Raw genomic sequence first — 16,000 nt, 5'->3', positions numbered from 1 at the left:
ACATCGTTAAAATTGACCGCTAAGCCATCGATAGTATTAAAAATCGACGGTAAAATAGACAGCGGAGATGGTTGTTATTAAACTTGTCGATTTTTCAAAATTCGAATAAAATCAAGTAATCAACAGCTTGCCTAGCCGTCGATAATAATTTAATAAAATCGACATCATTTTCGTTTATAATATGAGTTTGAGAACTTTACCTTCTTACTAAAATCGACAACGTTGCCGTCGATATTATTATATAACATAATTGCCGTTGGTTTAATTATTTAGATACCGACAAATTCTTACGCTACTATCGATTTTAATAATTATATACCTATATCTTTTTAATTATTTTTTCTATTTGAAAAATAATAAATCATTAATGCAAATAAACTTTTGAATATAAAAATAAAATTTATATAGAATATTAGATAACAAGAGAAATAATATGGTCATTCAATAGCAATACACACACCCGAGTGACTATCCACAAGAACTAATCATATCCAAAAGCAAAATTTTCAAAGAACTAGGTCTAGTGATTGGAGATTTGCACGGGATTTCAGCGAAGATGCAGTGCCAGCTATTTCTTTGTGTGCCTATCTCAACTCAACAGTCCAATTCATCACATCCTCTGTAATACCCATCTGTAGTCTTGTAAGGACACCATAGAGTTGCTGGAACACTGCTCCAATACCTTCTCCAAAGGATACCTACAGTAGTTTAATAATGTCAATCATTGGTTCCAATTTGCTTTCCTAGATACCTACCTAATAAGCATTTAGCTAGCTAAATCGCATAGCCAATCACCAGGTCTTCCAACAATTATTTAAAAAGACTTAACTAGCTAGGAAACCAAAGTCACCGGTTATTCATTAATCTTCTTTTCTTCTTAATAATTCGTAGTATATCACATGACACTTTTCAGACAGCTAAACCTATAGACTAGTTTAATAATCCACCAACCACCATCCCTGCTAGTGGAAGAAAACAATATATATATAACCACTGTCTTTATAAAATGACAATTATGTCTTTTGAGAATATTCTTTAATTAAAATATATTAGGTTCATTGGACGGAGCGGGTGTTTTTACTTCGGGGAATAATAAGTTTATGGAAAATTTTGTAAGAGACTTATAAACAACATAAAAAACCACCGACCTAAAGACTTGAAAGTTGAAACCTATGTAGTACTACAAGAGATACCTGTTGCCAAGATAAGTAACACTGTGCAGAAGACCTCATCAGCATCTAGCAATTCATCCACAGAGACTAGTCGCTCCTCCACCTGCACATATTCCATAATAATTGGGAAACGAAGAATGAATTTACTTTGTTTGGACTGATGTAAATAGAAACAAGAAACCAAGTATATCAAAGTCTAGAAACAAAAATTCAGACCATGACCTTGTGAATTAATACCAATCATTACATTTTGCAAAAGAAAGGGGGTGGGGGACCAAATATCATTCATTCTGATTAGTATGACAAATAATATTCCAACAATCATCTCCTAAACCAAAAGCCTGGTACCTGGAACCCTTGGCTTCGTGCACAGTACCAAGGACTAGCATTGTGTATGGGCACCATGTGTCTAAGTACTAAGGTCCGTGAAGCCCATATTGCAAACACAAGAAACCAGAAAACGAACAAGATTGCCCAATAACGTGCAGGTCCGTACTTGATTCTAATAAGCACAAACTGCAATAACTCAAGTATACAAAACTATCAGGATCCAAGAATCAAAACTCGATCGAATTTCTCAAACAAAATACAATAGAAAGGTGCCTGAAGTACTTACAAAGCAGAAAAAAAAACAACCACTGTTAAAGCACAAACACCTCCAAGTAGGATGTGAAGACCACTTTTGGCTGTTTTCTGTACAACAATACGATCAACTATAGGTTAGGTTGAATTATGCAGGCTTCTAACCAAAATCAACATCGAAGAAGCAAACAAGTTGTATAATCAACTTCCAAACACAACCAACACCACTGTATTTTGGAATGAACCCGAACATGGAAAAAACTATATTCAACTAAGACTAAAAAAGCTATGATGTGATTAAGGCTGTCCAGTCCCTTCCTTTGCCCATCCAAATCAGTAACTCTCGAAGTTGCCATGAATGGAGCAATTAGTCAGGTTTGGGGCCAGAAGCACAGAATGATAGCATAAAATACAACCTGCTATAAGATTTAAGCCTCAATTTTTTCATTAGAGCCATTTCATAGTTAGCCAGCAAAAATTGTTCTAGGGTAAAGTGGTGCAGCCAGTGCTCCAGAGAGTTAAAAAATGACTTCTCCGAGAAAAGTAACCACCTTACAACACAAACGCTAGTGACATTATTCTTCTTAAGCTAGATGTTCACAGAGCAAACATATCAAAAGAAAGACAACAAAAAATGAAGCCTACAGATGAATATAAGCCAGAGTCCACATAATTCATATTGATTGATCAATTGATGTGGCTCTAAACATTGGAACTAAGTTATCTAAACTCTAGGCTAGGCTTAATCTTGATCTATAAACGAACGATGATTTATTACACTATGAGTAGTTAGATCCATTTGATTGTTAATTGTTTGTTAGCTTAATTCTGTGAGGCTTTCTAGTTAGAAGCATACCCAAACAAGCCCTAAATATATGCGTATGGCCAAAGGGAAGAACACCTTATAAGTGATCAGTATGAGAATACCAGTCCATAACATCAACGTGAGTCCATTATTAATCTCATGTCCTTTATAAGAATGATAACAAATTCCTTGAATAAAATTGCTAGCTAAAGTTTCCAATTTCGTATTAATCTAGCAGATAGAGAGACATGAGAAATAAAGGCAAGCTCTACAAATTATATGGAAGCAATGGCAGACTAGTGTCTTTGCTCCATGTTTTAGTGAAATACCATGCTTGCATGACCCCAATGCATGCATTATTATCATGACATTCTGAAGTTCAACCCTATAATAATTAATGTAAATGCATAGGTTTTGAGGCCCCATATTTAGGGCAGTTCCAAAATATGCAGACACATTCAGGCAAAAGACATCTAGGCAAGAAATTACCATATAAAGAATTTGGTATGTTTCACCACTTATTGTGATTGGCTTTAAATCTTATGTACCTTTCCAACTCGAGGAGCTATCAGCCACGCAAGGGTGATTGTAAGCAGGCCAGTAGCAAGCAGGATCCCTGCGCCTTCCACGGCCCACTTGGTTGCAGGACTCTGTGCAGGGCCAGCATCTTCAGTAACAAAATTTGAAGGCTGCTCAGAAGCAACCTGTGAAACTGTGTCGGCATTGCTATTGTTGTTTATACTACTGGTATTATGAGGACAAAACCATAATGCAATCTCACTTAGCCTTTGCCTCCGGATAGCAGCCACAGCGTCAGGATCAATGCCAGTATTATTATTTGCATGAACATGAGGACCAGGATCCCTACTGACAGTTCTCTCCCTCAAGGCTTCATATTCTTTCAGAGAACCAACAACCTTGTTGAAGTCAGAGATTCTGATATTATTGCCTATGTGTCCACATATTTCACAAATTGTTGATCCATGATTAATAAACCACTTGAGTGCACAAGCATAGTGTACTAAAGCAAGGTCATTCTTACAACAGCAACCAAGTTCAATCAATGCATCTTGGTGAGACAAACCAATCTCCACATCACTTCTACACATGAAAACCTCCCCATTAGGGCCTACAAATTCCACCATCCCAGATTTGTTTCCAACATTTTTGTTAAAAGACATATTTTTCTGAATTTCCTGGCCTTCTGACCTTACCTTCCCATCTTACCATATTTTTCTGAATGCCCATACAACCTGGTACCTTCACGGACACATTGTGTATTTCATTGGCACACAAAGACTAGCATTTTGGCAAACAAACTGGATTCTCTTAACAGCACCCAAAGTTCTCTAAGAACCCCACTGTTAAAAATATCAAGCACAAACAGAACACAGCCATCAATACACTTCATTGAGCAGAGACAAAAATAGTTAAATCATCTAACTTAGTTGATCATTCACTGAAATTAAAAACAAGAGAAATCCAAAATGACATAAAGGTAGAAGTTTACTTCAAAATGACATAAAAAATTGCACTTATATAAGATATATAGGAAAAGTCATAAGTATGCCCAAAAGAAAAAATGGAAAAACATAATCATTACATTGCCAGGATGCAATAAGCATGGAAAAATAAAATATATGAAAGAAGCAAGGACAAACCAGTTGTTTTCCTGCTCATAGTAGCATATACAAACAGTTTTGGCTCCACTTCCCACTGCGAACTTGTTTTCTGCTAGCACAGAACTTAGACACATATTAGCTCTTAAAATAAAATAGAACAAAAAAAAACATGACCAGGATTTAACTATTGTTAGTTTATGGCAACAAATTAGTCATTGTAAAATCTTGCGATAAATCTAATAAGTGCAAACAACTAGTCAACCCGTTCAGAATGTAGCCAATGAAATAGAGAGATCTGAGTCCTACACAAAATGCAGATAGCAACAACACCTATATTTAGTTTAGATTTCAGATGACTTAGCCACCACAAACATGATTAATTCTAGGCATAAATTAAAACTTTCTGAATAATTCTTTCCTCTCAGTAGAGTTCATGACTTCAGAGAGTCACGATTAGGACCAGAAAAAAACATGACCAGGATTTCTGGATTTAGAAAATAGGAAATTACAATTAGGTCATGGTTTACGGGGATTTCCAAATGAAGCTGAAGTTGGCTTTGAAAAGAGTTCAATAACAAATTATAGAGTTAAGATTTAATCTAAAACAAAAGAAAACAAATTAAAGTCGCTCAATACAAACAGAATCATTAAAAAAAGTAGTGAATAAAAAAACTTGAGTTTATGCTACAGAATAATTGAAGTGAATCTGAGAAATTAGGGATTGAAGAAATTAGATATTAGGTTCTTCTGTGCTTTTTAAATTGCTTCAGGATTCAAATTAGATTAATAATTAGTACCAAATCAATCTTTGAAATATTATATTGAGATATTAATTATAGTGAATATTAATACTAGAATCACCTAATTCTATTTCTTTATTTTATATTTAATATATCTTAGTTATTTATTTTACAACAAGTATCAATTATACTAACAACTACAATTCATACTCATAGGAAATAGACATGAAAACATTTCATAATTATTAAATCTAAGACTAACTCATTATCAGATAAAAAGTTTTTATGTTTGTTTATCGTTTAAATGGATTATTCTAACTTAAAGCTTGTTTAAAGTAATCACTAAAAATATTATATAAGTCATAATATTATATACTAATATAGAAATTATTATTCAAATATTAAAAATCTATTAAGCAATAATCTTGTATAAAGAGTGGGGGTTTAATCTCACCTGATATTAGGAGTATTTAAATTTAAACTAATTTAAATTAAATTATTCATCCAATTTAATTTAAATAAAAAATTTATTAAAATCACACTAAGTTAAATTTGATTAGATTTTACTTTTGTAAACTATATGAACCAGATCAAATTTTAAATTTAATGTAAAATTTGATATTAAAATTTATTATGTATATTTAATTTTTTTAATTTAAAAAATTATAAATTCAATTTAATCAAAACTATTTGAAATTGGATCAAATTAGAACAGTATTTTTTTTTTAAATCATCTCATCTAAATTGCACTGTACAATTAAAACTGCACAAATAACCCAACCTCGTATCACACTTTTTTTTTTTGTAAATCAAAAAGGAAAGCGAAAGGGAAAGTGAAGGGAGAAAAGGAAGAAGCTCTCTCTGTCTTATACCACTACTTCGTCACACACAAAGACACACTCGCTCCGTCGATCTCTCTTTCTCTCTCGCGATCTAGCTCCCAAACCCTACCTCTTGACCTCTTCAACCCCGTTTTCCTCCTTCAAGTTCGTATGTCTCTTCAATCTTCGCAAATTTCTTCCTCCATTGTTCTGAGATCACCAATCGCTACGATCTCCATCCGAAATCCTAACCGTAGCTACTCGAACTCGTCGTTTGAGAGCACAGCAACGGCGACGACGCGGGTTAGTTCAGCCGGTGGAATCTTCTCTCTCTGGTCTGCTTCGTCGAACTTCATGTCGCGCCAGCTTTCTAGAAATGGCGACGTCGAACCCTTTCCATTTGCGAGGTGACGACGCCGAGGACCCCTCACGGCAAATCGCCACGGCGGCAGCAGCGTCTCCACTCAAGAAGGGCTCAGCTGCGGCGGCTCAGCAGCAGCAAACTCAGTTGGCTTCTAAGCTGTTCCTCCTGCTCAGGCTGGTGAGCATTCTATTTTGATTGATTCATTTCTTTAAACCTTTCTTTTATTTCTCTGTTTGTGTTGTTTGATTTAATTTTTACTATTTGCTACATTTTTTTCTGCTATCTCTCTCTAGTGTTATTGGGTTAGGGTTCAGAGAGATGAGTATCGATTTCTGGGAGAGATTTGTGGGAGTGACTGAAAGATATTTAGCTTTACAAGTTCGATTTCTCTCTTCCTTCTGATTCTCTGATCTGATGATGTAGGTGGTGAAGATCTTCGATTAGATACAGGAGGTTAGTAGGGTTTAGATTGATTTAGGATTTCTCAGGTATCCTATGAATTGTAGGCATTAGATTGAATTTGGTTTTCTATTATGTAATTCATACTAGGTTTGAATAATTATAATTATTTACAAAATCTTGTACGACGATACTTTTTAATCTTTTGTTATCTTTTGTCAACAGAATATCAATATATAAATATATAGTGTTACTACTGAAGTCAGTTGGTTGAAGTTCTCTGAATATCAATATCTTTTGGTACAGTGCTTTTCACAATGTCATTGCTTTGGTGGGAGCTGGAGTGCTTGGATTTTCCTATGCCATGTCTCAACTTGGATGGTTTGTTGATTCCTTTTATCCATCTCCCTCATTAATTAAAATTTAGCTATCATGTATCCTAAAAGCACACCTGAAGATTACTACTAATCAAAATTTATAATTTTCTTTAATAAATATATTAAAAATTTAACTTTACATGTTTTTCTATAAAAATTTTCTTTCTCTTAGGGGTCCTGACAACACGGTTTTGGTGCTTTCATGGATATGCATGTTATATATATGGATGACTACTGTTGCAATGAATTAGGGCAATATGCCATCGGAGAGAGGCTAGGGTTATGGATTGTGTTGTTTCAAACATTCGTAATGGATGTTGGTATGGACATAATATATATGATTACTGGTGGAAATTCCTTGAAGAAGGCCCATCAGATTCTTTGCAAAGACCGTAAGCCAATTAGGACCACTTACTTCATTATGATCTTTGCAAGCCTGAGTTTCAATTCCATCATTGGTGTATCTATTTCCGCAGCCGTCATGTTCATCTGGTAATCACATATTTATTTATCAATTAAGACCGTGTTTCGATCTTGTTTTGGAGCCAAAAACAAGAAGATAAAAATCGGTCATTATATGTATTTCTGTTTTTCTGGTTTTTATCTCTATATTTCTGTGCTAGATACAATTTCCAAACACAGCCTAAAAGTTTATATATATTGTATGCTAAAATAATATTAGTATGGTAATTAATTATATTAGTTAAGAACTTGATAGTTACATATATTTGAAAATTGCAGCTACTCAACGATTGCATGGATAAGTTCGGCTCGTAAAGGTGCCTTACCAGATGTGAAATATGATGGAAGATCTTCAACTACGATGGGGAACGTTTTCGACTTCTTTCCAGTTTGGGGACCCTAGCATTTGGGTATGCTGCACACAATGTGTTATTTGAGATCCAAGCAATAGTTCCTTCGAGACCGGAGAAGCCTTCAAAGAAGGCCATGTGGAAGGGACTGATTGCTGCTTACATTGTTGTGGGTTTGTGCTACTTCTGGGCTTTTGAAAACTCTGTTACTGATAACATCCTCATGTCTCTCGATAAACCCCACTGGCTCACTGCCGTTGCTAATATATTTGTTGTTATTCATGCCACCAGTAATCATGTAAATTATGTCTGTACCAACGTCCGCTGAGTGTTTGAGGCACCACAATCCATAACCCTAGCTTCTCCCCAAAGGCATATTTCCCTAATTCATGGTACCTATCAAACCTCTTCCCAGACTTAGCCACGTGCATCTCAATCATCTGCCATCCGTGTGCATATCCATGAAAGCACCAAAACCGTGATGCCAGACCCGTAAGAGAAAGAAAACTTTTATAGAAAAATATGTAAAGTTAAATTTTTAATATATTTATTAAAGAAAATTATAAATTTTGATTAGTAGTAATGTTTAGGTGTGCTTTTAGGATACGGATAGCTGAATCTTATATTAAAAACGAAAATTTCAATTAGAAAAATAAATTTAATTGATGAGGGAGATGGATGAAAGGAATAAACGAACCATCCAAGTTGAGACATGGCATAGGAATCCAAGCACTCCAGCTCCAACCAAAGCAGCTCCATCTTCTCTTTCTCTCTGCAGATGTGTTCAATCAAGAGAACTTCAACCAACTGTGTTTAGCAGTAACACTATTTATATATTGATATTCTATTGATATCTTTATTATTATCTTCCATCTTCTCTTTCTCTGTGGAGGTGTATTCAATCAAGAGGACTTCAACCAACTGTGTTCAGCGGTAACGCTATTTATATATTGATATTCTGTTGACAAAAGATTAAGAAGTATTGTCTTTCCATTTATAAAGTATAAGATTTTGTAAATATTTTCTGTTTTTGTTTTAATTTAAATAAATTTTTTTATTTATTATCTATCTATTAATATATAATGGTTAACTAGCCAAACAGTAAATTCACACACTATTTTGCACTGTTAAATGATTTCTAAGAGAGTGACAACTGTTCTCTGTAGTTTTGTATTTTTCTTCAGTGGATAATCCTAGCATTTGATTGGCTGATAACACCATCACACGGATTGCCTTTCACTGATCAGCCAAATGTTTTTATTTCAAATTCTAAACAAAACTCATGAGCACGAATTTTCCCGCAAAAATTTTTGAATGAGTTTTAAAGTTTTAATCTTCAAAAAAAATTTCGAATTCATCATTTCTCTCTCTCTCCCTCTCTCTTTTTCCTCAATTTGTTTCTCTCTCAATTCAATCTCACAATCATTCTACATTGCTTGAATACCAAAACCGAAGCTGAAATTTCTTGGGGATAATATGGGTGTGTGCTTAATAACATAACAGTGATAGGTGGTAATAGTATGCAGTGAGAGTGGTTCCTATTTTCCACAGGCCATAGCAAATGTCATGATAAGAAAAATGATCAAATAGTTCTGGCAAAAGAGCAAAACCAAATCAGGTTTGATCATTTAGCAGTGGCAAAGGTTGTAGTGTCTCTTTATTGTTATATTAGTGGTGAAAGTAGTATAATTTGCTGTAAGGCAAGAATGGTCCTTATTTAGATTATTGCATTGTTTCTATTATTTTCTAAATTTCCTTTTTTGAGTCTTCTCATCATTGTTTATTTAAAATAAAGAAAACAAATTTAGCAATTGATATGTGCGAATTTACGGAATAAAAAAAAGAGAGAGAGCACTGGCCACCAAATAAATAATGTGAGTATACTATTGTTTTGACCTCCCCAAGACACCTAAAAATTTTGACATAATAGTTTTAAAAGAAAGAAATGATATCTTGGCTCTCCAAAAATGATCTCTGTTTGATAGAAAGTACCAAATATGGTGTTTTTTTTTTAGAATTTATTTGTGTAGTTTAATTCCTTTGCTTTTGCAGTGCAAAGTTTTTTGCTATTATTATTATTATTATTATTATTATTATTATTATTATTATTATTATTATTCATTTTTAAAACTGTCTTTAGGATTTGACTTAGAAAGAAGGAAGAAGAAAATGATAGAACAATACTATGAAGAAGAACTAAAATTTTATACCAATACTGATTAATTATTAGTCACACTTTGAAAAACGAAGAGATGCATTTTCCAAATAATTGATAGACTGGATAGTTGTTTTAAATAACAAGTTTCTTCTATCCATAGGTTGGTCCATGTGATAGTGTCAATCACACTGTCGAATTTGGAAAAGCTACATGCAAAGATAAATGTCATGGCAAAGCTAAATGAATTTGATATGTTCAATCGAATAGATAATCACATGGACTTCGAGCTTAGTTGATTTCTACTTTTTATTTCTGAAGTGGCACTAAAATTTGAGCATAAGATCAGGAAAGGCTATAAGCATATAACTCTGGCCCTTCTTATGAGCGGCAAATTCACTATATATTCCTTTAATATCTTGATTGTAGATCTTTTTACATTCAAGCAGAAGAGCTAACTTCATGCCTGTTTCTTGCTTTCTGTGAATAATATAAGTTTGCTTTCTGAAAAACATTATTAGTTTTTGGCTTAGGTAATTTAATGTGATATTGGAAAAGGTTTGACATAGAAAAGAACCCTAGGAATTTTATTGAGTACTTTCAAATGTGATTTCATTTGGGATAGGAATTTGGATTACCATTTCGGCTTTCCTATGATGAAAAGCTCCTGGTTTGCTTAAGTGTTTTCTCCTAACTAATGAAAAAGGATAATCTAACATTGGTACATGACTTATCCCTTTAGGTTTTAATAATATATTTTTGTATTTATGTGAGGATGTCTCATCTCTTTTATTTCTCTTTCTGATAAAATCTTTTTCTATAAAAGAAAATAATAGTTATTTACTGTTTTGTATGTGTGCTATGCAGATTGCAAATCTTTTGGATTGCACTTCATGGTCAGGGGCTGGACCAGGGCTAATGGACGATGTTACTCAAGGTGCTCATCAAGTAGGACCAATTGGTGGATTCAAGTTTTAGTCATCTGATATATCTTTGCCATAATGATTTAATTTATGTCCTATTAAAATAGAAATTCTCATTGTAATGCCTTTTTATGTGCAGGAGTTGAAGGCTAACAAGGAAGAATTGCGAGTAGAAAAGTTAAAGGACAAAGAGGAAGTAGAAGACTTAACTCATGAAATGGCTGAACTACGGTATCGAACTCTAACCCCAAGACCTCAAGCTTCATCTCTCCAACTCAAGTAATTTGTACACTCCTATTCTATCGATACCCCATCCTTCATTTCTCTCTATTTTTTTATAAATTTGGTTCGAATTCTGCTTTTTATGATGTTGGGTACCCTCAAAGTTTGCAACTTTTTTACCTTTAAGCATTTTGCTCATTAACTGTTTGTGACGAGCAATTCCTTGTGAGTGTGTGATCATTCATCCTTCACTAAATTCATTAAAGAAGATGAACTTCATGTTGCTGCGGAAACCTGAGAGGTTATTTTGTCGGAGAAGTATTTTTATTGTGGTGGTGTTGTGTATTCATTATGTCACCTTTGCTTATCATTTAGCTGCAATTTAATGATACTTGCTTGCTTTATGATCAGTTGGCAGGAATGGACCTTTGGTGGATGGATGGAAGTGGTCAAGGCCTAATGGAGGGCATGCAGGACTAACATCAGCATTGAAGACATAAAAGATTTAAACAAAACAAAGTATACTCAAAACAAAACTACATTTTATTTTTTAAAAAATATGTTTTCTCAAAACACGTTCCCTTTTGGGTGTTAATCATAGGCCAAAATGGATTGAGTTGAATTTGTCATTTTTCTGTGAATGATATGGATCGAGTTCTACTAATGTTTGTAGAAAAAGTTATGTAAAATTGATGATTATGTCTAAGAAGAACTAATAGGATTGTTACCTTTTAAATCGATGATTATGCTATCATAATTTTTTTCTCAGCTAATAATTAAAATTAAGAAGTGTTTTCTCTTTGACCCCAAATTTTAAAACAGGAAAGAAGAAGTATGATATAGAGGGTGTGAATTTGGATGAAAAATATAAAGATTGGCAAAACAAATTGCATTCTGATTTTTACATTCTTAGGTCGGTCTGTTGGGATAACCTTCTTTGATGTTTTTCTTTGCACTTTTTTGCTTTGCCTCTTTACTCTTTGGTGAATAGTTTGAAAGTTTGTGTATTTGAATGAGTTATAGGAGAAGCTAATATTTTTTGTTTAATCCTATCATTTGTTTTGAAAGAAAGGGATTTCGATGTTGAGCAATCTGCAAGGGTGATTGATGCATACTGTATGCTTAGCAAGCCTTTGACTACTAATTATATTGTTATCTTCTTTTGTGGAATTATTTGCTAAAGATTGGTAATAAATTGTTTGATTACATTTAATGATGACCAGTAATTTTTTTTTGTTTTATTTATTGAGTACTAATTTTTTCTTTTTTCTTTTAACTATAATAAATGTTTGATATCTATATTTTAAAGCAAATGTCACTGTCCCTTATATTTTACCCAGTGTTTTGTAGATTTTTTATGTTTGGTGGACAGAGTAATAGAAAAGAATTGGGTTGCTTTGGTTTCATTCGGTAATAAATTACAATGGTGAGTGATTAGATGTAAGTAATATATATATATATATAATTTTAAATCATTTTATTGTGTTGAAAATGAATTTTTATTCTTTTTATCATTTAGGATATATATATGTGTGCATTCCTAAAATTTTTATTTCTTAAAGAGATAAGATACTCTAAGGAGTACTTGGGTACTTTAAGGAGTAGTTAGCTATTTTAAAGAGGCAAGATATTCAACATTCATGAGAAATATTTCACTCATTTTTTTGTTTTGACCACTTTCTTTTAAACATTTTTTATTTTCGTTGTAACACATTTTCTTTGTGAGAGAGTAATTAAATTAATTGTATCCAAAATTTTTATTAGTTCTTCTCAGTTCTCACAATAGCTTAGTATTTTTTCTTTCTTTCTTTTCGCTTAGTGTTTTATTTTTTTTTTCTTTAGTATATAAAGTGGATGAACATGATAAAATATGTTGTTTGTTTTATGCATAAAAAAAAATTTATATCCAACTCTTAAGTGAGAAGTAAGGTAAATCAGTTTAAAAGAGTAGAATCTGTTATTCGAAAGAGGTTTAACATCCTTATATTAATAAAAGTAACTTTCTTTATTCTAATTAACTCACAATTTGAAGGTAAATGAAGGTAAATATTAAAAGAGTTTGCAACCGGATGATTCCTTTCATTTAAACCCGGACGGAAATAGTTTTTATAAGTATCATAGAATTTCTAACTTTAAAAATTTACTTGATAATTTTTATTTTCATTTCTTCAATTACAACAACAACAACAAAGCCTTGTCCCACTAAGTGGGGTCGGTTACATGAATCAAACGACGCCATTGTGCTCTGTCATGTATCATGTCTACAGAGAGACCGTTTACATGTAGATCTCGTTTAACCACCTCATGGATGGTTTTCTTGGGTCTTCTTCTGCCTTTCACCCCTTATCCATCTTCCATCTCATCCACCTTCTTGAATGGATGTTCTATCGGTCTTCTTCTCACATGTCCAAACAACCTGAGACGCGATTTAGCCATCTTTTCCACAATAGGTGCTACTCCAACTCTCTCCCTTATATCTTCGTTCCTTATTTTATCCAATCGCATATGACCATTCATCCATCTCAACATCTTCATCTCTGCCACACTCAACTTATGTTTGTGCTCCCCTTTAGCCGCCCAACACTCCGTACCATAAAGCATAGCCAGTCTTATAGCGGTGCGATAGAATTTACCTTTAAGTTTTAAAGACACTTTTTTGTCGCATATAAAACTAGATGCACTCCGCCATTTTGACTAACCTACTTGAATCTTATGATTTACATTCTGTTCAATCTCTCCATTATCCTGTATAATGCATCCAAGATACTTAAACCTTTTAAACTTTTCATAAGCTATTTTCTCCAATCTTCACCTATATATTAGGGTTTTCCCTTTTCAGACTGAACTTACATTCTGTGTATTTCGTCTTGCTACGGTTTATGCGCAGACTATACACTTCTAGAGCTTCTTTCCATAATTCCAACTTTTTATTTAGGTCTTCCCTTTACTTTCCCATAAGGACGATATCATCGGCAAAAAGCATGCACCATGGCACAGGCTCTTGGATGTGCTCTGTGAGTAGTTCCAAGACTAATGTGAAAAGGTATTGACTTAAGGATGATCCCTGGTGTAATCCTATACCAATAGAAAATTTCTCTGTCACACCACCTTGAGTCTTCACACTAGTTGTGGTCCTATCATACATGTCTTTAATTGCACGAATATATGTTATCCTTACTCTCCTCTTTTCTAGAACCTTCCATAAGACCTCCCTTGGTACTCTATCATACGCTTTTTCCAAATCAATAAACACCATATGTAGATCACTTTTATTACTACGATACCTCTCCATCATCCTTCTTAAAAGGTATATCGCTTCAGTGGTAGATTTGCCTGGCATAAATCCAAATTGGTTCTCTGTTACTTGTGTTTCTTTTCTCAACCTCCGTTCTATCACCCTTTCCCATAACTTCATGGTATGACTCATAAGCTTGATCCTTCTATAATTTTTACAACTTTGCATATTCCCCTTATTCTTGTAGATAGGTACCAATGTGCTCTTTCTCCACTCATCATGCATCTTCTTTGACTTTAAAATCTCATTAAAAAGCTTGGTTAACCAGTTGATGCCTTTTTCTCCAAGACCCTTCCAAACCTCAATCGGGATATTATCAGGTCATACTGCCCTGCCATTTTTCATCTGCTTTAGAGCCTTTTTTACCTCGAAATCTCGGATCCTCCGATAGTAGTCAAAGTTTTGATCTTCTTCCCTTGTGCATAACCGACCAAGGCTCGGAAGAGTCTTCTGTCCCTCATTAAATAACTCGTAGAAGTAGCGCTTCCACCTTTCATTAATCTTCTCCTCTTGAGCCAACACCTCTCCATCCTTATCTTTTATGCACTTAACCTGATCCAAATCTCTCCTTCTTCTTTCACAGCTCTTTGCGATTCTATATATATACCTTTTTCTCCTTCTTTCGTGCCCAAAGATTGGTAGAGACCCTCATATGCTCTTGTTTTTGCTTCACTTACAGCCACTTTTGTCTCTTTCTTAGCTGCCTTATTTTTTTCCAGTTATCTGCGTTGCGGCATAGAGACCACTCTTTAAAGCACTCCCTTTTTATCTTTATCTTATCTTGTACACTCGTATTCTACCACCATGACTCCTTGTCTCTTGGTCCTATTCCTTTAGATTCACCAAAGCTTTCTTTTGCTGTTCCTCTAATAACTTCTGTCATCTCCCTCCACATCTCTTCCGCGCTTCCATTCGCATCCCACTTTACCTCTTCTCCTACCCATCTTAGGAAGCTGGGGGTTCGACTATATTTTTATGTTAGTTGTCGAAGACCTAACATAACCCTCCTCCTTTTATCCGGGCTTGGGACCGGCTATGTACCGCAAGTATAACATAGGCGAAGTTTTCAATTACAACAACAGAAGAAAGATTTAGTCTTTTTCATTTGAGAATAACTATTACATGACTATAATTCAAGTAATAAATTGCTGACTAACATTAGAGCAGGGGGATGTCTGTATCTTGACCATAGCAGTTAGTTGTTCACTAAAGCCCCATTTTTCTTCTTCTTCATATTGGTTTTTACAGAATTGGACTTTTTTTTCAAATCGTTCTTGCCCCCAACCCATGAAAAGTATGGTGTTTGTGGATCGAATTTGATTCAATGAATATATCTGCGGTATTTATTTAAATTCGATTCGAAAATTACAGATATAGATCCAATTTGCAAGGCTATCGATCCAATTTGCACACTAATACAATTAAATTGCAGATTTTATGTAGATATTTACGTATCCGATATACATATCAGTGGGTCAGTAAAAATAAATAAATAAATATTATTTTTATATTTTATTTTAACTAATAATTATCATATATGTTACATTATTTTATTTTTATTATTTAAAAAAACATATTTAATATTATTTTAAAAATAAATATATTTAAAAAATAGAAAAAAGATATTTTATTGATATTTTTTAATAAAAATAAACTTTTAAAAAGTATTTATATGTTTTGCGGATATATCCCATATCCGATCACATATGCA

General features: G+C 33.6%; 1 protein-coding gene and 1 pseudogene across 3 annotated transcripts; one reads left to right on the top strand and one right to left on the bottom strand.

Moving 5' to 3' along the window:
* Window positions 1–440: 440 nt before the first annotated feature.
* LOC107487456 (uncharacterized) lies at window positions 441–4,788 on the bottom strand. Of its 3 annotated transcripts, none has more exons than XM_021142037.2 (7): window positions 4,221–4,788; window positions 3,774–3,920; window positions 3,108–3,660; window positions 1,789–1,865; window positions 1,521–1,688; window positions 1,194–1,275; window positions 441–698 (listed from the first exon to the last, which is right to left on the bottom strand). In XM_021142037.2, exons 2-5 carry the CDS (start codon window positions 3,779–3,781, stop codon window positions 1,589–1,591), a joined length of 738 nt encoding a protein of 245 aa, XP_020997696.1. In that variant the 5' UTR covers window positions 3,782–3,920; window positions 4,221–4,788; the 3' UTR covers window positions 441–698; window positions 1,194–1,275; window positions 1,521–1,588. The 3 variants fall into 3 exon arrangements, with proteins under 3 accessions (XP_020997696.1, XP_052118427.1, XP_052118426.1); XM_052262467.1 differs by having other exon boundaries at window positions 3,108–3,920; window positions 4,221–4,290; window positions 4,444–4,778; XM_052262466.1 differs by having other exon boundaries at window positions 3,108–3,920; window positions 4,221–4,778.
* A 1,125-nt stretch (window positions 4,789–5,913) lies between these two features.
* On the top strand, window positions 5,914–11,053 carry LOC107487458 (lysine histidine transporter-like 2; annotated as a pseudogene).
* Window positions 11,054–16,000: the final 4,947 nt, after the last annotated feature.

The sequence above is a fragment of the Arachis duranensis genome, chromosome 5 (assembly GCF_000817695.3).
Source record: "Arachis duranensis cultivar V14167 chromosome 5, aradu.V14167.gnm2.J7QH, whole genome shotgun sequence".
Classification (NCBI taxonomy): domain Eukaryota; kingdom Viridiplantae; phylum Streptophyta; class Magnoliopsida; order Fabales; family Fabaceae; genus Arachis; species Arachis duranensis.
Note: the sequence above shows the minus strand (reverse complement) of the source record. Positions and strands in the feature narration are given on the sequence as shown.

What these genes read in the sequence shown, in the direction of transcription:
- LOC107487456 (XM_052262466.1), bottom strand. Translation starts at nt 3,740, where the DNA reads ATGTCTTTTAACAAAAATGTTGGAAACAAATCTGGGATGGTGGAATTT. An exon ending in TAGCTCCTCGAGTTGGAAAG is followed by an intron (nt 1,866 to 3,107) that starts GTACATAAGATT and finishes ATTGTTGTACAG; the next exon opens with AAAACAGCCAAAAGTGGTCT. An exon ending in GTTGTTTTTTTTTCTGCTTT is followed by an intron (nt 1,689 to 1,788) that starts GTAAGTACTTCA and finishes GAGTTATTGCAG; the next exon opens with TTTGTGCTTATTAGAATCAA.